Consider the following 25570-nt stretch of genomic DNA (forward strand, 5'->3'; position numbering starts at 1 on the left):
AAAAATAAATATTTCAAATAAAATGTTTATGTATAACATATATGATTCTACGTTATTGGGCTAAATTTAAAATGAACAACTACAAGTATATAATATGCCTCGGCACATACTATTTACGCATTGGTGTTGGTAAAGTGTTGCGGATGTCTTGTCCCTGCAAAGTATTTCGACTGAACGTCACACCGTTTGATAATAGTACTGTAAACAACCAATCATCTTTAGTATGCTTGCAAATTAAAATTTAAAATATTAGATGTAATCTCATTAAAAAATAGACGACTTGTCATGTCTAAAAAAAAATTAAAAAAATCATTTTTATTAAAAAATAGAAAAGCAATCTGGAGTTCTGGACGGTGTGGTTTTTTGCTTTTGAATTTTTTGCAAAGTACAAATTTTTATAATTTTATTTTTTTGATAGTGCAATTCAAGATAAATGAGCTTCCTTTTATTTTATTTTAGCTTAGCTAATGGACTTTCAATTTTTTATTTATTCATGGTCTCTCTATCAACATATATTAATATTATGAAAAAATAAATAAACATTTCAAATAAAACATATTACATAATATGTATAATTTTTACACTACTGGACCAAATTTACAATGAGCCGTTGTGTAGCCAAGAGATCATTTTCTTATATTAGGGCAACTAGTGGGAAAGAAGCATAGGGCTTACATAGTTGCTGAGGTCAACTCTAGCCCAATAATTTCATCTTATGACTCTAAAACCTTCTATTGGCCCTTACAAACTTATTGGAATATGTATATATACATAAAGTCTTTCTCTTACTTTATACAAATAACTTATTTTAAGTCTTGGAGAAAACAAATATGAAAAAAATATGTGAATAGCTGAAATATTTTATTAATTTATTTAATTGTTAAAAAACAAACAATCTCTTGCATTCGCTGAAATCATGTGGAATTCAACTCGCTAGATAACGTCTTATTGTCAAGCAAACTAATGGTATGGCATGTCGTCTCTATGCTAATACCGAAAATGATGTGTTATTTTCTCTAGAATACAAAAATCACATGGTAACGAGTATGCACGGACACATTGACTTTTCGAATTGTCGTTTGTAAAAGCGAAATGAATGGCATGTCGTTTTAAGTAATTCATCAAAATGTCCCACATCGTTTGTGAATATAATGACAAACGATCAGTAGTTTTCAGCATGCTTGTAAATTAAAATTTAAAATATTGGATGTCATATCTTTAAAAAATAGATAACTCGTCATGTCTTAAGTTAAAATTTAAAATAATCATTTTTCATTAAAGAAAAATAGAAAAGCAATCTCCATGGTGTGGTTTTTTTCTTTTCAATTTTTCCAAAGTAATTTCTTTTTTTTAAGTGCAATTCAAGTTATCTTTGATTTTATTTTGATTTAGCTAATGATCTTTCAAGTTTCAATTTATACGTAATCTCTCCATCTGCATATATTAATATTATGAAAAAAATTTAAAATTTTCAAATAAAACATATTACATATAACATGTACAATTTTTGCACTATTGGCCCAAATTTAGATTGAGCCCAATGAGAGGCAAAGTGATTATATATTCGTAGTTACATATGAATTCGAAACTAAAGTCTTTTCATTACTTTTACCGAAATATGCAAATAACTTATTTTCAAGAAAACAAACATGAAAAAATATACGAATAATTCAAATATTTTCTTAGTTTATTTATTGTTAGAAAGCAAACCATTAAACATGCAAAAATACATGAATAACTCAAATATTTTATTATTTTATTTGTTGTTAAAAAATAAACGGCCTCTTACATTCATTGAAATCGTGTAGAATTTAACTTGTAGGATGACGTGTCATTTTCAAGAAAACTAATTGTCTATCACATCATGTCCGCACTTATCATCTAAATGACGTGTTATTTTTCTTATAATTCAAACGATGAATCATAAACAATACGCTTCGGCATATACTATTTATGCTTTATCATTTGTGAAGTTGACATGGATATCATGTCGTTTTGTTGTAATTAGACCGAATGTCACATCATTTGACTACAAAACGGCAAATGACCAATCATCTTCGGCATACTTGTAAATTAAAATTTTAAATATTGGATGTAAAGTCGTTGAAAAATAGATGGCTCTTCATGTTTAAAATGAAATTTTGAAATAGTTATTTTTATTAAAGAAAAATAAAAAAGAATGTTGAAGGTGTGGTTTTTTCCCTTTTTTTTGCAAAGTGTAAATTTTTTTATTTTTTTAAAAGTGCAATCCGTGACAAATGAACTACTTTTAATTTTATTTTAACTTAGCTAATGGTCTTTCAATTTTCAATTTTATAATAACCTCTCTATGCATATGTTAATATTAAGCAAAAAATAAATATTTCAAATAAAATATATTACATATACCATACACAATTTTTACGTTATTGGGCCAAATTTTTGTGTTTTTGGCCAAGACCTCGAAACATATGTCCATATTATATTAATCTCTTTGGAGTTAACTATGCAGATTGCATATTAGTTAATTATGTTATTATGGTGAAGCCCAGGATGAGTAAGAATGAACTTGCATGGCCATTTTCTTTTCAACATTTGAGGGTTATTTTGTGGTATAAAGCTGGTCCAAAAAATGAAAGTAGTCTTGATTTGGCTCCTACCAGCAGCTGATGGGCCCGAAATTTCAATGCAGAGTAGTTGGAGTCAATGCCAGCAAAAAAACCTGCTCATTCATTGGTTCATCAAATAATATATGGAGCATTCGAAGATCCTTTTAAATGGTATTATTATGATTATAAAAGCTACAACATGGATATATGAGTAGCACCGGTCCCTTAGATTACACAAGAGTCAAGACAGTATATTAAGTTGCAGGCAAATCACAGCTCACAAGATCAAGCAGAAATAGTTTCTGAGCTATGAAAAAAAATTGAGGAACTGGATTCCAGTGGTTGAGCAGAATCTATGATATCAAATTCTTTGGGACAGACTTGCTCACATTTCTTCATGATCATTCTTCCATCCACGCTTGAAGAGAACAAACTGGTATGTTTTACTTAATTTATTCCTTTCTTTTGCAGGTTATTGGTTAAAAGACAGAATAAACAGCATCTTGGGAGATTTATATGGTTTTTTTTGTTTTTGTTTCAAGCTCCGTAAAATGTTAGTTAATCAAGTATTTGTTAGTTTAGTTGCAGGGTTTATATTGTTTTAAATTATCAAATAATGAGCAAAATGTTGATGCTCTTACACTCAAAATGAATACTCCTCCAGTAAAGCAAAATCAGGTTAAGCTCGGTTATGGACCTGAAAACAAGAAGATTGACAGTACTGAATTGAGGCCGCTATGCATGAGAGGAAGAATGAGAGTAAACTCAAGAATTCTGAATATGAAGTTGGGACACATTCTTCAGATGGTGATGAAGTGAGTGAAAGTGCTAAATTTGGTGAGCTCTTTACGCTTATGTATTCTTTACATTGTACAATTTTCACAAAATCTCTCTCTTATTCATTGTATGCTTATGTATCCACTTATTCACTGAATTGCAGTTGTTGGCGTCGCTTAAAGAAAGGGGAATCTTTATTAGTAAAGCACATAGATATCTTTCGGTTGAAGAACGGCAGAGTTTAGTCTACGTTTTCTGATTGTTCAACCCTCAAAATCCTTCATTCATGGATGTTTATATGGCGAGTTCTTAGTACTTAGTAGCTTGTTATCGTACAATTTCACACGTTACCGTTTGAAAAAATTTTACTTGCTAATATTTTTGCTTGTCCAGTGTGTGCCAGCCAAATTTTCTCACAGCTACTTGGTTAGAGGTACCAAATAAAGATGGCCTGTCCAACTTACATGGTCCTAAGGGTTTAGCATAAAAGGAGGGTAGGCTGCATTTTCGGAGCAAGAATCAGAAATAAGGAGATATAATATATGACAGATACCAGTTTCTAACTAATGTGGGAAAAGTCAACTACGCAAAGCATTTGCATATAAGGGAAATACACTAGTCTTTGCGGTAGAAAAAAATTATTCTTGATCCGGCACACACTGAACCGCTAGACGGTATCTGTCATATTAAAATTATAGAAGTTGCGTAATTTTGCCATGCAAAGGCTCTATAATTTATGTTCAACTGTAAATTGGTCAACAATACATTGTTATAGGGCGGAGATATAAGACATTTAAATACAATATATAGGATAAAAACTTGAGACTCAAATCTTAAGTACATAGTAACAAAATATAATTACACAATTACAAACACTACAAATTCCTAATAACCGAAACGAAAATAAAGGATTTCACAATGCCAACATGCCAACAAATTTGTCGACAAGCACTTGATTTCTTTCTTTATCTTAATAAAGCACAGAGGGTTCAAGGGATGGCGTGGAAAAATTTATGGCCGCGAGACCTTAAATAGTCGGCCAGTTCAACTGCCTAAAATAAATTTATATGTCAAAAAGCAATAAATACATGGCAAGAACTCAAAATTGTATCGGTGATATGCTTTGATAGCTTCCTCGATTGAAGTAAACAAAAAAAGTAAAGAAACCGAACGTCACAAAAGAAAATGGGTTAAAGATGTCAAAGCAAGTCTCAAGTTAGTCAGGCAAAAACCAAATGATATTACAGAGAAATGGCTGAAAGCATAACAGCAGAGCCCTTCCGTTTCTTCAAAATTATTGAGGAAACCCTTCAAGACAAAAAGCTGGTAATTCACACAACTCTTCTTCTTTATATGCTGACATTATTGCTGGTTTATACCAACAAACAAACCATGAAATATGATGCATGTGATATGTAGGAGAGGTCATTTTAGGAATTTATTACTGTGGGGAGTCTTTTGTTATTTCAGTCTTTCTTTTTTAATTTCGATGCTTATTTGATTTTATGAAGGGGTAGCAAGTTTGCTGTGTTGTATAAATTAGTAAATAGATAAACTATTTTACATGTTTAATCATCTTTAGTATCAGTAAACAATTTATTTTCCATGAAATTTTATTATATATTTTTTTTAATATCATACCTCATTATCTTTATCATGTTATGTTTATTTGGTTTTTGGTTAATATTTTGATGGCCTAGAGTTAATTTTTAGCAAACAAACTGAAAATAAAAATAAGCTGTTAGCTTTTGGTGCGTTCTTTTCTTAGCAAAATGGGTTCAGTTTGTAAATCTCATGTGACATTTTGGGATCCAAAGGAAAGGCAGGAGAATGTGTAAAGCTCAATTCAAATTTTTTAATCCCGTATTTCTTGGAGGACTCAAACTTAAGTGGCCAACTAAATAAAAATACTTCAAAACCACTCGGTTAAGCAACCTGAGGGCTACAAACCACTTATTAGTGAACTGTTTTTGCAATCTGAATTTTGATTCTTAGACTTTTTGAAAAATTTCTCCCTTGATTGTTGAGAATGAAAAATATTCTCCTATATACATATATACTGGAGTTCATACAGCAGTTGATTGTTTCATAGTTGTCATTTTCACATGATGAGTTTTTATAAAAACTTTGATGAAATCTCTGTGGTTTTGCATGTTTTTATCCAGATTCAATCTCAATTCTTTGATAAAAAATCAGTTTTGCTTTGTCTGTTGTATTGTATAACACGCATGTTACCAACTCTTGGTCTGCTTTCAAGTCAAATGAATCATTGGTAGTGGTCTTGTTTATCAAAAGACTTTACCAAAACTGTTTTCTTGGGTATACATCTTTTTTATTCATAACTATTGATTTATAGCGACTAAAATCTATGATTGCAACGTCATCATGGAAACATTTCTTCTAGTTGATTTTTCACTTTTGGAATCTATAAATGCAGAGGATTCCAGTAGATTTTGTGAAGAAATTTGGAGATGAACTTTGTGATGTTGCTACACTCAGAGTTCCTAATGGCTGTGTTTGGAAAGTGGGGTTGACAAGAGAAGGGAGAAAGATCTGGTTTAATGATGGGTGGCATGACTTTGTTAAAAACCATTCAATATTAAAGGATTACTTTTTGGTTTTTGAATATGCAAAGAATTCAACTTTTGATGTTCTCATTTTTGACAAGACTGCCTGTGAGATTGAGTATACTTGTGCAGAACCGGAAAATGAAAAGCAGAATGATGGTAAAAAGATTAAACCGAGGAAGGTTGCATACGAAGGTGGGGTAGATTCTTCATGTATATGTATATGTATATTACTTGTGTTGTAAAATAATGTTTATAAAAATCTATTTATTTTTTTGCTTTACCTATTCAATGATTGCAGATGAATACAAATTTGTGGCTGTGCTTGAAGAAATGGGGATCTGTATTAGTGGAGCATATAAGTTTCTTTCCGTGGAAGAAAGACAAAGAATAATTTGTGCTTCCAGATTGGTTTCGGCTTGAAAATCCTTCGTTCTTGTGTATCATGGGGTCAACGACAGTACTCAATTATGTGGTGAGCTCTTAATAAAATTTGATCATGTGACGTCCTCAGTTTGGTTAATGCTTGGTTGCTAATCTTTTTGCCCTTCCTCTTGCAGTACGTACCTCCCAAATTCGCTAACAAGTACTTGAACAAAGTTAACGAATCCATCAAAATTAAAGATACAGATGGAAGAGTGTGGCCTGTTAACCTCGCATGGTCGGGCTGGTGTGGTATAAGAAAGGGATGGCCTGCATTTTCAAAGGACAAGGATTTGAAAGCGGGAGATATATGCCTCTTTGAACTAATCAGGACAGAAGGTGTTCTTTTCAAAGTTTCAGTGCTGTGTCACAAGCATGCATCTTTAGAGTAGAAATCCAAGTGCTTTTGGGGGGTTTAAATAGTTTATGATGTTTGCAAAATTGCACTGCAAGCTGCAATTCTCCACCAAATGGTTATTTGTTTTTGAGTTCTTGATGTCTGATCCTGTGCTTGAGGCATGTAAAATGACAAGCTGTGAAATGATCGTTGTAATGGATCAACTTTTGTATGTTTTGACCAAGACCTTAAAACAGCTGACCGTTGTGTTGTATTTTTTGAAGAAATATTGCTAGGAAATAGAGTGGCTAGGTTAATCAACAATGTTAGTATTATATGATATTTCTTTTTTTTTTTTCAAAATAAAGTATTCTGTTAGTATTGCTTAGGAAATAAATTCATGAATCCATACCAACTTTAAAGTATAATGTAATCACCTATCATAAGGTGTGAATAAAAGATAATTTTTTTCTAAAAATCCTATGTGACATGTGATGCAGACTTTTATCAAGTAATAAAAAAAGTTACAAGTATTATTTTTAAAATGGTGTTTTCAAAAACAATATGTGACAATAAAAATGATGTTTTAAAAAAAATGATATATTTAGAATAAAAATGTATTTGATATCATTTCATAAAATATGTTTTTCAAAACTAAAAATAAAAAATTTGTTTCCCATCATTTAAAAAAAAAAAAGAGTAGTGGAAATGAAATAAAATGATATAGATTACGTGAGATAAAATTTAATTAGGATATATATTCATCGAACATACTCCAAGAGATATCATTATGCAAGAATAAGGTAAGGAGCAATAAGTACTCAAAGAGTACATCAAATCTAATGGTGGATTTGCATCTTCTGAAGAGAGGTAGAATTAAAAAAAAAAAAAAAAAAATCAAATCTGATGGTGGATTCGCATTCTCATTGAAGAGAAGAATGCTTAAAGCCTTAAACATATTAAACATGTAGAAAATGAGCAGTGAGACTCAGTGGGAAAAAAAATATTTATACATTATGTGAGATGAAATTTAATTAAAATATATTTTTTAAAGAAGAATTTAATTAATTAAGATATATTGAATTAATGTAGTGGCTCTCCAATTTTTTTGTCTTATTATAAAATTATTTTAAGAATGATGGAAAAGAATATTTGGTTGCTTTCCAATTATTTTATATGTATGTATATCAAGACGGGTAATTTTCAAGGACCTCCCCTGAGGTTTGGCGTATTTACACATATATATAATGTATGGATGTAATTACAGACACCACCCCTGCCGTTAATTACAAGTTAAATTGACCGTTAGTAGACTCCTAAAATTACTAAAATATCCTTCCCACCAAAATAATAAATTGATAAATAAAACTTTGACAACTGATGGGTACTAAGTTTGGCTGAAATCACACATCAGAAGAAAAAGACCAAAATACCAATCAATGTAAAGTAGTTTCATTGCTTATTATAAAAAAAACTCTTCAAAATCAAATGAAGCTGCCATTATAATCGTTGTAAATAAATGTTAATAATTTGAACAACGACAACAGCTATAAATGGAGGCTTTTGCAAGTAAATAAATCATCAAAGCACAATTTATTCTTCATCTTCTACTTAAGAAATCTTTGTATCTGTTTCAATAATATCATCCATTCAAATCATCAATAGAAGCATTCAACATAATCAAGATCAAACAGTGTCTCAACCATATGGATTTTCTAAGCTCAAACACATCCAGTTAATCAAACATACAACAAATGAGCCATGGCAACATGACATAAACTCTCACTTCCTTAGCATGTCTTATAGGCTTGTCAAAGCAAACATTCTTGACATTGACATCCTGCCACATCTTCTTTAAGCTGGTGTATTACTCTGGATTTATTGTTGCTACATCAATCTCATCTCCAGCTACCACAGCCCCGATCTCCATGTAAACATGGCTGCAAGTTATAAACAACAGCATATTGTAAGTAACTAAAAACCATTAATAAATTAAAATATGCTACATGAAAATTTAAAGAAAATTATACCATCAATAATAATCATTTCAAGATGAGAACATCAAGCAAGATTATGATATGGACTCAGCTGGTTTGAGTTTAAGTTTTAGAGGCCAAAACACGTCAAACTCTGTGTGTAGTCGACAAATTTGGAATTGATATGTACATCTCTTTCTATGTGTAAAAGCAAATAATTGTCTTAATATATGAGAATGAAAATACTATTGGCGACGAAAGCTTCCTATCATTACATGCTCTGATGAGCTCAAAATTTTTAACGATACGTGCCACAAAGGAAGAGAATTGATATTACCAGCCTTTTCAAAGCCATGGCACCATGCTGCCTAAGTATTGGAAATTACAAGCTGGCACAATCATTGAAACTCCCAAACCCAATTTAAAGTTCAAGGATTAGAAGAAAAAAATCAGCATCGCTAATTCTAATTCTATGAGGCCTAAGATCCATCAGCTATGTTACTATCCGGATGAACAAAAACATTTGAAAGAGATGGAGATGTCTCATCATGGAAGAAAAAGAATTAATGGAATTAAAAGAAGAAAATAAAAAGGAAGAGATGGAAATGCAGATCTAGGTGAGCAATGGATATCGTTTGGCTAGTTTTTCTCTTCTCCAACACCAACTTGTTTAACCAGACAAAATTAATAGAACAACAAATTAAAGATGTGTTTTAAAAGATATATTCTAAAAGCAAATTTGATATACTTCCAACTCCAAATAGATCAAGATAAGTTGAAAGTATCACAGTGATTATAATCTTCTTTTTTTTTTGAATGAGATCATCATATTGTAATAATACTTTCTGCTTGCATTTCCATAAATTAGTTCCTCTTTTGCAACCTATGTTCTACCAACATGACAACTTATAATAATAAAATGATTAAGCATTAAATTGGCATAATAAAGATTTGAAGAACCTTGTTACGGCTATGAAATAGCTTTTCCATCAATGGAAAACAAAATAAATTTAAATTGGAAAGCTGCGTAAGATTGATTTGGCTAAGGAACTGTAGAATTAAATGATTTGTTTCTTGAGTGTTTCTTTTTTCTTTTCTTTCTTTTGATATTAATATTTTATTTTACATATAAAATACACGAAAGAATTACAAGATGTCTCTGTTAATGTTTTGTTTGTTGCATAGAGTGATTCCCAAAGCTCTCATGCCTCATAAGGTACTGTTGTTATATCTATCTACCTCCTCTACTGCATGTGTGTGTGTAATTGTGTATATGCTTTCTTTTACTCCATTAGTAGAATATTATCAAGTATCAAAGCAATTAGTTAACAAAACCTTACTTAATTTGCATATATCAGGAGAAAGCCAATCATAGATAATATGCTACATAAAAGGTTTGCATATGAGAGAATTTCAACCGTGTATGTTTTTCTTTTGGAAAAATTTAACAGTTTTTCAATAAATTATTGCAATGACTCTTAAATGGATGCTTTCATAGAAAGTACTTTCATCCAAAACAGCTTCTGTAAAATCGCCATCTAGCTTTAAACATATAAATTCAGCACAGATTTTTGCCAAAAAAACACAAACACATAAACACATAATAACTGCTCTTCAATTCTAAAGACGAAAAACACAGTGAATATTTAAAATTAAAAAAATAAAAGAAAAATAAAAAAAGATTAACAACAATCAGAACAACAACTTACTATAATTTACTAACAGAAAGAAATCAGAGACCACACTTGTCGAGATCAACATGCATAAAAAAAAAATCAAAATTCGAAAACCCATTTTCAATTGTAAGTAATTCAGAATCAACCCATTCTTAAAAAAAAAAAGAATCAACAAAATAATCAACTGCATCTTATTTGCATCTTCGAACTGTCACAAATGACTACTAACCTCTTTCTCGCTCCAATTCCAGTCGCGGCTGAAGCCATTCACCGCCGGCACTCACTTCGTGGAAGACTTGGGCCACCACTCGAACTCATCTCGTTCATAACAGAAGCTAAACTCTCCTTCAATCTTGATAAAGTTTTGGGCAAAAGGAGCTACTTCTTGACAGCTTTAGAAAGCAGAAATTGATGTTGGATTTTGCTTATGTGAAAGATAAAGGGAAGATTTTTGCTTTCTTTTGTCCATCAAGTATCGTAAAGCACTGGACAAGAGATTGTAACAGTCAATACTTCCCAGACATCAACAAATTTTCAACTTAAATTTTGAATTATTTTAAAATTTAAATATGATTTTACATATTTATCCTTCTATGTTGACATTATACGTATTTTTATATTAACGACATGGGTGGTGTATATAATTACATCAATACATTCTATCTATGTGTAAATAAACCAAACCTCAAGAGAGGTCCCAAAAAATTACCCTTATCACGTATGAGTGATGATCTGCTCACTTTTAATGATCTACTTTTTATAACAAGTTATAAAATTTCGCCATGTGCTCAAGTATGATGGGCATTGGTGCACGAATCACCATGCGTTGCGTAAATATCAAGAAGATAAGGAACAATAAATACTAAGGAAAAAAAAAAGAAAAACTAAACGAAATTTGGTAATGTTGGATTTGAATCCTCGATTGAAGGGTGAAAAGTGAAAAAAGACAAAGGGTCACGTCACACGTCATGGCAGCATGAACACAGCTTCCGAATGTTAGACTTGAACAGTTGAATATATCACGGCAAAAAGCAAAATGAGCAAAAGCCATGTGGGATTTTCTCTCCGTTGTATGGTGATGAAGAAAATGGCTGGCAGCAGAGCAACGGAACCCTTTCGTTTCTTCAGAGTCATTCTTCCGAGCATCCTTGAACAGAAGAAGTTGGTCATTTTCTCATCTTTTGCTTCTTTATGTATTTGATTATATCATTGGTTAAAATGCTGCAAAAGAAAATCTGGGATCCATGCAATTTGATGGCCATGTTTTTTATTTTTAGATCTTAGGTAAAGTTCTCAGAATTTACTTTAAAATCCTTTCAGAAGTAATTTTTCTATTTAAATGTTTCATTTGTGTAAAGAAAGAAAATTGCTTCTGCAGATAATGAAAATTTCTGACAAAATCTCTATGACTGTGACTTTCCACGCCAAATACCGTCTATATGTTCCCCTGAATCTCAATTAAATGAAAATCATTTTGCCACCAGGGCCTGGCAGAGTGGTTCTCAAGTAGATTTATAGGAAAGGTGGGGGATTAAAAAGTTGATTTGTGCTTTGCCTACCCTTTTACCTTTTTTCCAATTAAAAAGAATGCTAAGTGTGCTTTTAAGCTAAATAGGTCATTGTTGTGGTCTTGTTTAAGCTGTTTTAAAATAAAATCGTTCTATACTGACCGAGAATTATATTTGATTGCATGTCGTGGAAATATTTCTATACATGGATCTTAAATTTAAAATCTATTGCTGCAGAAAATCCCAAAAGCGTTTGTCGGGAGATTTGGGTATGAAGAACTTTCCTCTGATGCTACTCTCAAGACTCCGAACGGATGTGTTTGGCAAGTGGGGGTGACAAAAGACAAGGGAAAGATTTTGCTCGATGATGGATGGCATGATTTTGTCAAAGATCATTCTATTTGTGTTGCATATTTTTTGGTATTCAAATATGCCAAGAATTCAACCTTTGATGTTCTTATTTTTGATATGACTGCTTGCGAGATTGACTATGCTTATCATCGCGGACAACCAAACAAGGAGAAGCAGAATTCAATCCATGATGACAAAATGCAATGTGAAAACTCAACTAAGAAACTAGGTTCCAGAGCTTCATGCAAAAATCAAATGCACCATTCACAAGGATCTTTCCACCGCAAAAGGCTGTTGAATGGAACTGCTGGGAATTTTAGTGGTCCAAGCTCAGCAGCTCAAGACGATCACCAAACAGAATTTGTAGGTAATGATATTTGGCCCAAAAGAACCATATATAAGGAAGGGATACATGTACTATCTCTATGCTTGTATATCCTTTCTTTGTAGCGTAGGGTTCACAAATTTACCTATTCATCACTGATTCAATAAATGGTAGACGGACAAGCATTGTCGGCTTTGCTTGAAGAAATGGGGATCTCTATCAGTCGATCATGTCTGTCTCTTGAAGCGGAAGAAAGACAGAGAGTAATCACTGCAGCCAGATTGTTTGAGCCTAGAAATCCTTCATTCATGGTTATTGTGCGGGGAAATGAAAGACGTAAAGCCTGTCTGGTAAGCACTCAAATAAAACATGATTTTGAATTACTTTAATATCACCTTTGCTAATAACTTACTTGCAGTTTTTTTTTTTTTTTTTTCTTGTACAGTTTATCCCAATCAAGTTTGTTAACAATTATTTGTGTAAAGTTCCCAAATTTATCAAAGTACAGGCTTCTGACGGAAGAGAGTGGTCCATACAAACCAGGTACAGTCATACTGGGGCTCTTCATTTATCAGGTGGATGGCCTGGATTTGTTGTTGACATAAATTTGGATAGAGGAGATATTTGCATCTTCGGGTTGATCAAGATGGATGATGTTATTATGAAAGTTTCTGTTTTTAGTGCATCTAAAGAGTGTAAGTGATAAGCTTGTTATGAATTTCAACTCTATAATATGTCACAATTTTTTCATCCACTTACAGCTGATTATTATAGTTATGCATAGTTCACGGATCAAGTGGACAGTGGTTATCTTTTATCCATATGCCCATTACATCTTTTGGCAATGCCATTTTCTAACTGGGATGATGGTTTCTTATGCTCGTTGTAGTTCAGAATTTGCTAATGTTGACTTGTAAGATTCTGTTGAATGGTTCTACAATCATGGTTATTTTCGCTTGAAAATTAATGTTTTTACAAAGACGATCTTTGAGGCAAGGATATGTAATTTTTTTCAAGCATTTTGTTTATTTATTCGTTAATCAAACAACTGAAGAAGCCAGAGCATAGACATTTCAAAGCTAAAGAAAGAAACAGCACTCAATTCTGAAAACATACCAAGGGAAGCATCAGAGACAGAATGGCATAATCAAAATTATACCTGTTGCATTCCAGTTAAGTCTCCATAAAAAAGGCTCAACCATGAAAGTTATAATAAAAAGCAACTAATTAAAAAGATAAGTATAAAATTTAAACCCACGGATAAGATAAATATAACTCCAAAAAAGATGATTATATAAGTAATGGATTATGGTAATTTTCATTAATTACCAAGTAAAAAGTTACAAGAAAAGCAAATAATTAATAAAAATTGATTGGTCCGGATGCGCAATAAAAACTGGGAAGGTGTATGAACTAACAAAATTCCTAAAGCATTGCATTCATCTCTAGTAACGAACAAATCAATGGCCTTTAGTGCCCCACGTCTTTTTAAGGTTATTCTTCCTTCTTCGCTTGAACACATGAACCTGGCAATTAATTCTCTACGACTTTCTTCTTCTTCTTTTTTTTTTTTCATTTTTGTTTATTTGATTACTATGGAGCTTTATAGTTTCTCAATTCCCTTTAGCCCTGTAAACAAATTTGTGTCACTTCTGTTTACTTAGAATCTTAGATGATTCTGCATGGCTTTGTGGCATTGCTTCACCACCAGCAACTCTTAATTGCATCATTATTCAGCATTATCACATCAAGAATATTAGTATTTACTCTGTTTGTAGTCTCTCTCAAATTATGACATCAAATTCAGTTTCTCTGTGGCATTGGTTATTAATTTTGTACTTCAATATCATGAAAGCATTTTATCTGACCATTTTGACCTGTTTATGTTATTATTGTCTAATAATATGTGCATAAATTCAGCGGATCCCACAAAAGTTCGTGAGATTTTGGACATGAACTTTCTAATGCCGCCACTCTTGTAGTTTTTAATGGTTGTGATTGGTAAGAGGGTTTGAAAAAAGATAGGATGTGTGCTTGGTTTCCAGATGGTTGGTATAACTTTGTTAGATATAATTCAGTCTCTCTGCTGGATACTTTTTGGTCTTCCATGTACAAGAAGAATTCAAGATTTCGTATTCTTATACTTGATTGAACTGCTTGCGAGATTAATTATCCAAGTAAGAACGAAGGATCAAAACATGACAAGCAAAATTCAGAATTCCAGGATGACAAGGACAGTGAGGACTGCTTTGAGAGAAGTTATCAACGGATGCCTGCTAAAAGAAGTGGCCAATCTCCTGATTTGATTGAGAAACTAAAAGTAAAGAACAAGTGTGAGCTCAAAGCAAGAAGTTCAAAGAGGAAGACTTGATGGAGAAAATGAATCAGATGATGATGATATTGACTATGATTTGTGGCGTTTACTTACATAAATGGGAATTTATGTGGCCAAAAGACCCAGAGTTTTTCGCGAAATCAAGAAAGTTCTCAAAATTGTCAGATCACTGAATCTGGAAAACCCTACATCCATGGTTATGTTGTAGTCAAGGGACATAAAGTACAAATGTCCGGTAAGCTTTTGAACAAAGTGTGATCAACAAGTTTCTTTTGATATATATTTAGTTAAGGCAAATGCTATGTTAGTTAAAATTGTTTTTGTTCCTGCAGTATCTTCCAGCCACATTTGCTAAGAAATTTTTTAGTAGGGATGTCAAATCAATCAACCTGGTTTCTAATGAAGTCTCTCAACATCTGTTGCAATAGTAGTTTTTTATATAATGAAGGAGTGGATTGACTCAACGGAGGACAAGAATTTGAAAGGGGACATTTGTATCTTCAAACCTATCAGGAGGAAGAATGTTCTTTTAGAAGTGGCGCAATCATTTACTTTTTAATCTATGAACTGCAAAACTTTATAATCTTTAAATTTTTTTCCCCATATGGTCTGTGTAAAGAAACTCCACAAGAAACCTAATTTGTAAACTTAATCAGTATCCATATTTTTATTTCATTTGTATGAGGGAATTATAGGTTACTCAATTCTGTGCTTGTAAGGCTTGCAGTTCTTTAAATCAGAAAGTGATTGTTCATGTCCTTATATGGGCTGTTACATGATTGATTTGTAATATCTAGACTTTTCAAAATTACTTTAGCTAAATTATGAAGCAAAATAGTTTCTACTTTAGTTTTGGAACTGGGGTTCAGTGTGCGAGTGTGAAGTCTATGAAATGAGAATTTTTTACTTGGATGAAAAATAACAGATATTGTGAGATTTAGATTGCTTTGTGTAGATATAGTATATCCCAAACATAACTAAAATGTTGAAAGGTTGACCAAATCAAATTGTGATTTGGTTTTCCTTATATATTTAGGTGTATATTTGGTGTAAATATAGAGAGTTATTGCTTCCTAGAAATCAGTGTGTAATATTCTGCTTTAATTTTTTCCTTTCCTTTCTTAGTCTCTTGTATCCCTATATTAAGACTGTGTACAGTCTCATGAAGTAATAAAATTGAGAATTGTTCCATAAACTTTTTCTCTACCTATTTTCACATGGTATCAGAGCTAGCCTCCCTTTCTTTCTGATCTCTTCCCTACCATGTCTGACCAAATTTCCTCTACTCCTAGTGGTTCAACTACTGCTACTCCTAGTGGTTCACTAGCCCAAACAGGTAGTATTATTAATGCTCTATTTAGCCACTCAACTACTGCACCATGGATTATTGATTCGGGTGCTTCTGATCATATGACTAGTATTTCTAGTTTATTTGATTCCTATTATCCTTGCCCTGGTAACAAAAAGGTAAGAGTTGCTGATGGAAGCTTATCTTCCATAGCTGGAAAAGGATCAATAAAAATCTTTGGAACCATTGAGCTTAAAAATGTGCTACATGTCCCTAAACTTTCTTGCAATCTGTTATCTGTCAGTAAATTAACCAAAGATTCTAATTGTTGTGCTGTCTTTTTTGACTCCCATTGTGAATTTCAGGACAGGGACTTGGGGACGATGATTGGCAGTGCTAGTTTGCAAGAAGGTCTTTACTATTTTGATGACTACTTATCAAGGAATAAACAAGCTCAAGGTTTGAACAGTAGTATTAGTTCAAACTCTGCTAGGGATCAAATAATGCTTTGGCACCTTAGACTAGGACATCCTAGCTTTCCTTATTTGAAATATTTGTTTCCAGATTTATTTAAAAATGTTGATTGTACTACTTTTCAGTGTAAAAGTTGTTTTTTATCAAAGCACTTACTTATCGTGCCTCAAAACCTTTTTATTTTATTCATAGTGATGTTTGGGGACCCTCAAAAATCAACACTTTAACTGGAAAAAAATGGTTTGTAACATTCATAGATGATCATACTCGGCTTTGTTGGGTTTATTTAATGAGAGAAAAATCTGAAGTTGAGGGGTTATTCAAAGATTTTTATAACATGGTTGAAAATCATTTTCAAACAAAAATAAGCCTACTCCATATAGATAATGGTACTGAATATTTTAATAATTATCTAGAGGTGTTTTGTAAGGAAAATGGTATAATTCACACATCCACTTGTCGTGATACTCCACAACAAAATGGAATTGCGGAACGGAAAAACCGCCATTTACTTGAAGTTAGTCGGGCTATCATGCTCTCTATGCATGTTCCTAAATATTTGTGGGGTGATGCTGTTTTAACAGTATGTTATTTGATTAATAGGATGCCTACCCGTGTTTTAAAGTATCAATCACCTTTAGAATACTTCACACTTATATATCCTTCTAGTAGGATTACCTCCAATATTCAGTTAAGAGTCTTTGGGTGCACTGTGTTTGTTCATGTTCCTAACCACCTTAGATCTAAATTGGATCCTAGATCTGAAAAATGTGTTTTCTTGGGCTATGCTCCTAATAAAAAAGGTTACAAATGTTTCAATCCTCAAACAAAGAAATTCCATGTCAGTATGGATGTTATATTTCTCGAAAATCAACCCTTTTTTGGCCAAAATTCTCTTCAGGGGGAGAAAGAAAATAGTGAAGATCATTTTTGGCATACTTCTACACCTATGCCTAATCCTTTTTTACCTGATCTGGGCACTTCAACTCAAACTCGAAAAACTGATATTTCTAATAATGAAAAACTAGGAAACCTTGAACTACAGGAACCAAGTGTTAATGTACCAGAGACAGGGGGAGAAATACTACAAGATAAAATTCCACCACCAGAGCTTCGTGTTTATACTCGAAAGTATCATCACAACAGTAAAGACCCTCCCATAAACTCGGTACAGCCTCAATCGTCGCCTCCAAGCACTGATTCCTCAGAAAATTCAGGTAACATTTCTTCTCCTAAACATTCCAGCATTTTTTTTCCTGATCTTGACTTACCCATAGCACATAGGAAAGGAATCCGAACATGTACTAAGCACCCCATTGCTAGATATGTTTCCTATGAAAAGTTGTCCAATAAACAAAGAGCCTTTACCACAAAAATCTCTCAGATACCAATTCCTAGAACCATAAAAGAAGCCCTAGACCATCCAGATTGGAAGTTAGCAGTTTTAGAGGAAATGAATGCTCTAAAGAAGAATGGTACGTGGGAGATTATGGATTTACCAAAAGAAAAGAAAACTGTGGGTTGTAAGTGGGTGTTTACACTTAAATGTAATGCTGATGGGAGTGTTGAGAGATATAAGGCAAGGCTTGTAGCAAAAGGGTTCACTCAAACTTATGGAATTGATTATCAAGAAACCTTTGCCCCCGTTGCAAAGATAAATTCCATCCGGGTCCTTATCTCATTGGCTGTACATTCTGATTGGAATCTATACCAGTTAGATGTTAAAAATGCTTTTCTGAATGGGGAGCTAGAAGAAGAAATCTTTATGGATTTACCACCAGGTTTTGAGGGAAATCATGGCAGCAGTAAAGTGTGTAAACTACATAAGTCTTTGTATGGGCTCAAACAGTCTCCTAGAGCATGGTTTGAACGCTTTGGTAATGTTATGAAGGGACACGGCTACTCCCAAAGTCAGGCAGATCATACAATGTTTTACAAACATTCTATTGAAGGGAAATTAGCCGTGTTAATTGTATATGTAGATGATATAATTTTGACTGGTGATGACTTAGTTGAGATTTGCAGATTAAAGAAAGTGCTTGCACGTGACTTTGAAATCAAAGACTTAGGCAGCCTGAAGTATTTTTTGGGCATGGAGTTTGCTAGATCAAAAGATGGGATTGTTGTGTCTCAACGCAAGTATGTTCTTGATTTGCTTGAAGAGACAGGTCTACTCGGATGTAAAGCAGCCGAGACACCCATAGATCCTAATATGAAATTACAGCCAGCTAAAATTGAAGATGTGACCAACATAGATCGGTACCAACGCCTTGTAGGTAGATTAATCTACCTTTCACATACACGCCCGGACATAGCCTTTGCAGTGAGCTTAGTCAGCCAGTTTATGCATGCTCCAGGACCAGAACACTTTGAAACTGTATATAGAATCCTTAGATACTTAAAAGGATCTCCGGGTAAAGGTCTTTTGTTCAGAAAAAACGGGCACCTACAAGTGGAAGTCTACACTGATGCTGACTGGGCTGGTAGTGTAACCGATAGAAGATCCACTTCTGGTTACTGCACCTTTGTTGGAGGAAATTTGGTCACTTGGCGCAGCAAGAAACAAACTGTGGTAGCAAGGAGTAGTGCAGAGGCAGAATATAGAGCAGTAGCTCTAGGAATTTGTGAGGTTTTTTGGATCAAAAAAATTCTTGAAGAACTTAAGGCAAGTAATTCTCTACCTATGAAAGTATATTGTGACAACAAATCTGCCATTGCAATAGCACATAATCCAGTACTCCACGACCAAACTAAACATGTTGAAGTGGACAAACACTTCATAAAAGAAAAACTGGACAGTGGTTTGGTCTGCATGCCCTACATTCCTACAAATGAGCAGATTGCTGATATACTCACCAAGGGACTACCTAAGAAACATTTTGAGAAATTGGTTTGCAAGCTGGCCTTGAAAGACATTTTTAGACCAGCTTGAGGGGGAGTGTTGAAAGGTTGACCAAATCAAATTGTGATTTGGTTTTCCTTATATATTTAGGTGTATATTTGGTGTAAATATAGAGAGTTATCGCTTCCTAGAAATCAGTGTGTAATATTCTGCTTTAATTTTTTCCTTTCCTTTCTTAGTCTCTTGTATCCCTATATTAAGACTGTGTACAGTCTCATGAAGTAATAAAATTGAGAATTGTTCCATAAACTTTTTCTCTACCTATTTTCACATAAAAGCTTTTAAGTAGCAGTTGCAATATGTGAAAGGAAACTTCACAGAGAAAAATTCAATATAATCTCACATGCTTACCTTCTAAAAGGGCATGCTTGTGATTTGTAAATTAAATCTTCATGCATACAAGTCTTGCAGAAGTTATCTTTTATTGAACTCAACTCAGATTCAACATTATTGATTTTCATCCGTTCTCTTGGCGGTTTGCTAGAACAAGCAACTTCAATTTCACATATAGAGATCAAGCATTGTTTCCAGAGTTATGCTATCCTGCCCGTGAAGCCTACCTGTCACACATAGTTTCATGACAGTCAATAAGCTTCCCAGATTATCCAGAAACTTGTAGGAAACCTTTGTATGTTTAACTAATTTTTAGTAGGGATTTCAAATTGCTAGCTTCAAAGAAAAATCACCTTTTTGAACAGACAATAAAGATTACCTAACATATGATGAAGGTCTCTGTAGTTTCTTGGGCAGCTTGGCAGAGCAATCATTTCTTCAAATCATCAGACTTTCCAAGTAATTCAGAATTCGACATGATCAATCATAAAACCTTAGAAGTTCTCAAAAAAAGTTTTAAGAAAAAACAAACACTCCATCATAATCAAGATTGAAGAGGGAAATCAATTATCACTCACTTTCAACAATACCAGGCTTCTTCGATCTCCTCTTCAGCACCCAGCTTGAACTATGATAGTTCGATGTGGTATGGCTGACCAAAACCTTATTTGTTCTCTTCATCTATAAAAGTATAACCAGATATATTTCTCAATACATTTTCCTCAGATGTGCTTATGATTTCATGGTTCACTGAAAGCATAAAAAATAAAATAAATATTTTTTTTTTAAAGAAAAAGTATGAGTAGAACATAGCCAGCCTAAAAGAACATTGCGCTCTAAGCACGTACTATATCTCTGATGGAGTAGAACAAGATTGTCAAGAAGTGAGAATACAGGTAACGTAGTTTGTATTCATAAAACTACATGAAGGAAACAAGAATCTAAGAACAAGCACTCACCAGAAATCAGATGCAAACGCTGCTCAAGAATCTCCATTCAGTACTGTCAAAGAGATTTGAAACAGGGAGAAAAAGCATTTTGAGTGGCTTCGTCCTCCCATTGAAGCCTTCTCCACCAGTATTCTTCTCCACGAATGACAATTTTACGCTCCTTTGCACTATTGAAATCGAGTGGAAGCTTCTTAAGAAAATAGCAATCGTCTACGAGCATTTCTTTCAGTTGTGAGAAAGGCAAGGGCTTCCAATAGATACTGTTCAAATTTCGCAAGCAGACCAATTCAAGATGTTGGAGTTTTGCAAAAGGGTTCAGATTATTTCTCACCGTCGCTGGAAAGTCAGCAAATTTTTGGACACTAATGATTTCTTCCATAGCCAAGCAGCTTCTAATCTCAATAGACTTGACATTTGGAGCAAAAACAAGAAACGTCAAGTCCTTCAATTTAGAGCATAAGCTTATCTGAACTTTCTGAAGGCTGTTGAAAACACAAGATTGCCTTAAATCAACCTTCAGTTCTTCCAATTCTTCACAGTCTCTAATACGTAATCTATTGAGATGCTTCAGCTCTGCTAACTGAGAAGCATCAATCCACTTTGAATTTTTGAGACCATCAAGGAACAGAGCTTGAGAACATCTTCGTAATTCATTTGAGGTTAAAAACATTTGGAGAACATGAGAACTTGTCAAGGTGAACTCCAGAACCTCCAAATTTTTCAAACCAAGCAATTCCTCCACCAACAATTCATCCCTGGCAAATAAAACCCCATCTCCTGACACCTCACTATTTTTGAAATAAAGAGAAGAAAACATCCTCAACACATGTAGCATTGAAAACTTAGATATTAATTGCCGTGGAATTACAGACAGGTACATTGTATGATTCAGATTCAAACATTTAAGATTTACTAAAATCTCTAACTCTCCAGGCAACTCTTTTATTCTTGTATGTGAAAGATCTAGATGTTGCAGTGAAACCAACTTTGAAATTCTTGAAGGAAGTTCGGTTAGTTGAATATGTGACAGTTTTAAGACTTTGAGAGAAGGCATATAATGGAAGAAGCGACTGGAGATCACCTCTAACTTATTATTGTTAAGAAACAGCGTAACGAGATGGGGGCATCTGGGATAAATGTTGGATAGATCCTCAATATGATTTTCCATCAATGACAATCTTCTTATCTTTACCCATCCACTAATAGTTGAAGCCTTACATAAGCCAGCACCAGCATAAACGAGAAAGTTCTCCTTCTCCTTCTCAACTTCACATGCTATCCACAGAGTCATATCACGAATAACGTCATGCATTTTCACTTTATCATCTTCTACCTCTTCTAGTAAACATGCATGAACAAGAATGCCAATTGTGAAGTATCCTTGGTTTTGCTTTTGTGCTTCAAATCTATCATTTTCATCCAAAAACCCTTCACCAATCCAACAGTCAATCAAGTCGCTTTTTGAAATGTGATAATCTTCTGGATATAAACTACAGTATAAGAGACAAGATCTGATTGTGTCATTAAACAAACTATCGTAACTGAATTTCAACAGAGGATACACCTCTTTACCCAAACCTGCAAATTCGGAAGCTGCTCTTCTCAACACTTGAATTGCGTATCTCCATTCTTCAGGCGTCGTCTTGTAAGCCATAGCCCGACCAATGGTAATAAGTGCAAGCGGCAAACCACCACACTCCTTGGCCACCATTTGTGCTAGCTCAGGAATATCATGGTGATAGTTAAGAGTTTCTTCTCCGACCTTCTCTCGAAACAATTGCCAAGCATCTTCATCCGATAAGCACTCCACTTTGAACTTCTTATGAGCTTCCATGAGGCCACAAACATCAAGAAGACGAGTCGTGAATACTACTTTGGATGCAACATTTCTTGAGTTGGGAACAGGGACACCCACTTTAGTTAAATCAACTCTCTCCCATAAATCATCTAACAACAATACAAATTTCTTCTTGCTTAAAACTTTGAAGATATCGAGAGCTTTCTCCTCGCGACTTCTATTCTTCCATAAGCCATCAAACAGGCCTATCTTCTTCCCGATCGTTTCCTGAATCTTTTCAAGCTGCAAGTCTTTGGAGACTACAACCCAGATGACAAAATCAAAACCGTAAGGCCTGTTTAGAAATTTATTGTTCAGCAGGGTTAACAGCGTAGTTTTACCGACACCGCCCATGCCATAGAGGCCAATAATTCCCGCCGTCTCTTGTACCAGACAACTCCAAACTTGTTCAAGAATGGATTGCAAGCCCACTACCAATGGCTCAGTAGGTCTTTCATCGGCTACAAAAGATTCTTCAACGATTTCAACGACCACTTCATCAAAATCTCTTTCACCCATTAATGTCCTCACAACCAGTAGAGTTTCAGCTACTAGTTTCCCAAACCTGTAGCTTGACTTGTAGTTTCTGGAACAGTAGCCTCCAAGACATAATTTGTCAATTTCTTGAGGGCTATCTCTTGTGAGTTGACCAACTTCAGTCTCAGCAGCTTGCACCCTTGAAAGCCAGCCTTGCACTTGATCCGTACGTTTCATTCTTCGCTGTTCAGCAACCTCAACTCGTCTCATCACATCATTCCTTGCTTCAATTAACTTTTCCAGTTCACTCTGCAGAGCTCTAAGATTGTCCTTAAGCTGCCTCACATATGTTGCTTTGTTGACAGTACAATTAAGGCAAAGAGTGAAAATGGCATCACATGAGATCTGGATTCCGATTATGTTACCCATATTCTGTGTTAAGGTTCCAACAAAAAGTAAGGAACTTGGAAAAATTGAAAACCACAGAAAATAATTCTTGTAGTGTAATAAAAAATTTGTTAACGAAGAGAGGGTGTTTTAGTTTTCGTACTTTAATGACCCTGGACTTCAAAAATTATTACGTTGGACAATTGAGGATTATTTTGAGTTTATTTTGCTTTTCTCATTTAAATCGTACTTGCCTTAACTGCCTACTGAAATAATTTTAAAGATTAAGGGGCTGTTTGTTTTTATTTTTTAATTTAATTGAATTAATTATAATTAATTAAGTTATCAAGTTTTTTTAATTTAATAACAATTTTCAGTAATTAGGTCAATAAGTTATTAAATTGATTTTTAATTTTTTATTTATTCTAAAAAATTTAAATGGTATCATTAAGAAATAGTCTCAAGAGTATTCCTATCTAATTCATTAATTTACATTCTTACCTAAATAAAATTTAATAATTAACATTATTACCTATTTTTATAACTTGTGGTAATATATTAATAAACTATTATTATTTGTATCTTTATATTCCCTTCATTTTAGCATTATTTATCTTTATATTTTTTTATGAATATTTTTCATTTGAATACATCATAAACTACAATAAAATTAATTAACATGTGCTAATTAAGAATATTAAAGAATTGTATTCAATTGAACATGATGTATGTTATAATAACATATTATCTTATTTATATTCTTTGAGATATTTGTTACTTTTTCATATTTATAATTTGTAAAGGTACAAATGTAGGAATAATAGTTTTAAAATTTCTTCAGTTAAAAACAAGCAACTTAATATTTATTTTTAACTATTAAGAAAAGCTAATATATCAATCAGATTCAGACATTCAGCTCCATTTAAAATTCAAATTAATTCAGATTTTAGATAAAAAAAAAAAAACAAATGCCATCTAAGGTTGGAGGTTATTTCCCTCATTTGAGATTAAATCTTCATTTTTTTTGTCTTTAACAACATTGACAAAATACTTAAATAATTTTATTCTTTAAATATTTATTTATTTATTTATATGGTAAATAAAAAATAAAGAACTAAGTATTTCTCACCAAAAGAATATTCAAATAAAAAAAATTTATATTATTTTAATTAAGTTCTTCTCTCACAAAATTAAACTACCCTCAATATTTTTTATGATGTCAATAATATTAGAAATTTCAACATTTAAATCTTAATACCATATGTCACTCAACTATTGAATGATTGATTTTATAATTTATAAAATTATTTAAATACCATTGAATGAATGAATGCTGCATCAACTAAGAATCAAATTAAAAGTTAGATATTTAAATACTTAGTATTACTCATGTAGTAATTATACTGCTTCTATTCAATAATCGTGATATGAAAAAAATAATGTAATATCATTTGATAAGTATTTTAAAATTTTAATTATTGATATGATTCTTTAAATAAATAATATAATTTTATTTAAAGAATCTTTTAATAATATTTTAATACTAAAGTGTCCTCCACTTGTTTAGATAGTGATGATGAAAATAAAAATAAAAGTAAGGCAAGACAACCTTGGGGATTTGTTTTTTTGAAAGCCAGGTGGGGCTTTGGCCTCTAGTGGCAAGCAACAACTTGATTGCAATGATTTATAAGATATGTGAGATGAAAAGGAATGTAAAATTATGCATTAATGTGTTAGCTGGCATACCCCGTTGTCTTTTTTTTTCGTATTTAAAAAAAGAAAAAGAAAAAGACAACGTTGTCTTTAATGTTTTAGCGCATGCATCCCCCGATTCACGTGGAAGCGTCCACCATCCAGGGCTATAAAAGTCTTTTGAGCATCACGGCTTCCCCTTCGAGGCCTTACCTTTTTCTTTGAAGGTTAAAAAGGTCCAAAGAATTATGAGATTTAAATAGTACACATCCCCCGACCTTCGAGGAAGCATCGAATAGGCTAATCAAAAGTCTTTCGTGCATTTCCGAAAAGTCTTTTGTGCATGATGACTAGGCACGCACTACTT

General features: G+C 33.1%; 3 protein-coding genes across 6 annotated transcripts; 2 read left to right on the forward strand and 1 right to left on the reverse strand.

Moving 5' to 3' along the window:
* The first annotated feature begins 4452 nt into the window (after positions 1-4452).
* LOC18035596 (B3 domain-containing protein At4g01580) lies at positions 4453-6383 on the forward strand. The gene is made up of 3 exons (XM_006423049.2): positions 4453-4691; positions 5803-6127; positions 6234-6383. The coding sequence occupies exons 1-3, from the start codon at positions 4617-4619 to the stop codon at positions 6353-6355; spliced, it is 522 nt and encodes a 173-aa protein (XP_006423112.1). The 5' UTR covers positions 4453-4616; the 3' UTR covers positions 6356-6383.
* Positions 6384-11137: 4754 nt separating this feature from the next.
* Positions 11138-13282, forward strand: LOC18034082 (B3 domain-containing transcription factor VRN1). The gene is made up of 4 exons (XM_024179166.1): positions 11138-11509; positions 12090-12570; positions 12703-12878; positions 12974-13282. The coding sequence occupies exons 1-4, from the start codon at positions 11381-11383 to the stop codon at positions 13229-13231; spliced, it is 1044 nt and encodes a 347-aa protein (XP_024034934.1). The 5' UTR covers positions 11138-11380; the 3' UTR covers positions 13232-13282.
* Positions 13283-14500: 1218 nt separating this feature from the next.
* Positions 14501-23609, reverse strand: LOC18034221 (probable disease resistance protein At5g63020). 4 transcript variants are annotated; one of them, XM_024179260.1, is made up of 4 exons: positions 20820-23609; positions 20439-20541; positions 20240-20311; positions 19902-20083 (listed from the first exon to the last, which is right to left on the reverse strand). In XM_024179260.1, the coding sequence occupies exon 1, from the start codon at positions 23551-23553 to the stop codon at positions 20866-20868; it is 2688 nt and encodes an 895-aa protein (XP_024035028.1). In that variant the 5' UTR covers positions 23554-23609; the 3' UTR covers positions 19902-20083; positions 20240-20311; positions 20439-20541; positions 20820-20865. The 4 variants fall into 4 exon arrangements, 3 of the variants coding, with proteins under 3 accessions (XP_024035028.1, XP_024035026.1, XP_024035027.1); XM_024179258.1 differs by having other exon boundaries at positions 19902-20087; XM_024179259.1 differs by having other exon boundaries at positions 19902-20087; positions 20214-20311.
* Between the last annotated feature and the right edge of the window lie 1961 nt (positions 23610-25570).

Source organism: Citrus clementina, unplaced genomic scaffold, assembly GCF_000493195.1.
Source record: "Citrus clementina cultivar Clemenules unplaced genomic scaffold, Citrus_clementina_v1.0 scaffold_8, whole genome shotgun sequence".
NCBI classification, from domain to species: domain Eukaryota; kingdom Viridiplantae; phylum Streptophyta; class Magnoliopsida; order Sapindales; family Rutaceae; genus Citrus; species Citrus x clementina.

Excerpts from the sequence above, each read along its gene's own strand:
- LOC18035596 (XM_006423049.2), top strand. The coding sequence starts at position 4,617 with ATGGCTGAAAGCATAACAGCAGAGCCCTTCCGTTTCTTCAAAATTATT. Across the intron at positions 4,692-5,802 it reads CCCTTCAAGACAAAAAGCTG|AGGATTCCAGTAGATTTTGT; the intron begins GTAATTCACACA and ends CTATAAATGCAG. Across the intron at positions 6,128-6,233 it reads GAGGAAGGTTGCATACGAAG|ATGAATACAAATTTGTGGCT; the intron begins GTGGGGTAGATT and ends CAATGATTGCAG.
- LOC18034082 (XM_024179166.1), top strand. The coding sequence starts at position 11,381 with ATGAGCAAAAGCCATGTGGGATTTTCTCTCCGTTGTATGGTGATGAAG. Across the intron at positions 12,571-12,702 it reads TCACCAAACAGAATTTGTAG|ACGGACAAGCATTGTCGGCT; the intron begins GTAATGATATTT and ends AATAAATGGTAG. Across the intron at positions 12,879-12,973 it reads AAAGACGTAAAGCCTGTCTG|TTTATCCCAATCAAGTTTGT; the intron begins GTAAGCACTCAA and ends TTTCTTGTACAG.
- LOC18034221 (XM_024179260.1), bottom strand. The coding sequence starts at position 23,553 with ATGGGTAACATAATCGGAATCCAGATCTCATGTGATGCCATTTTCACT.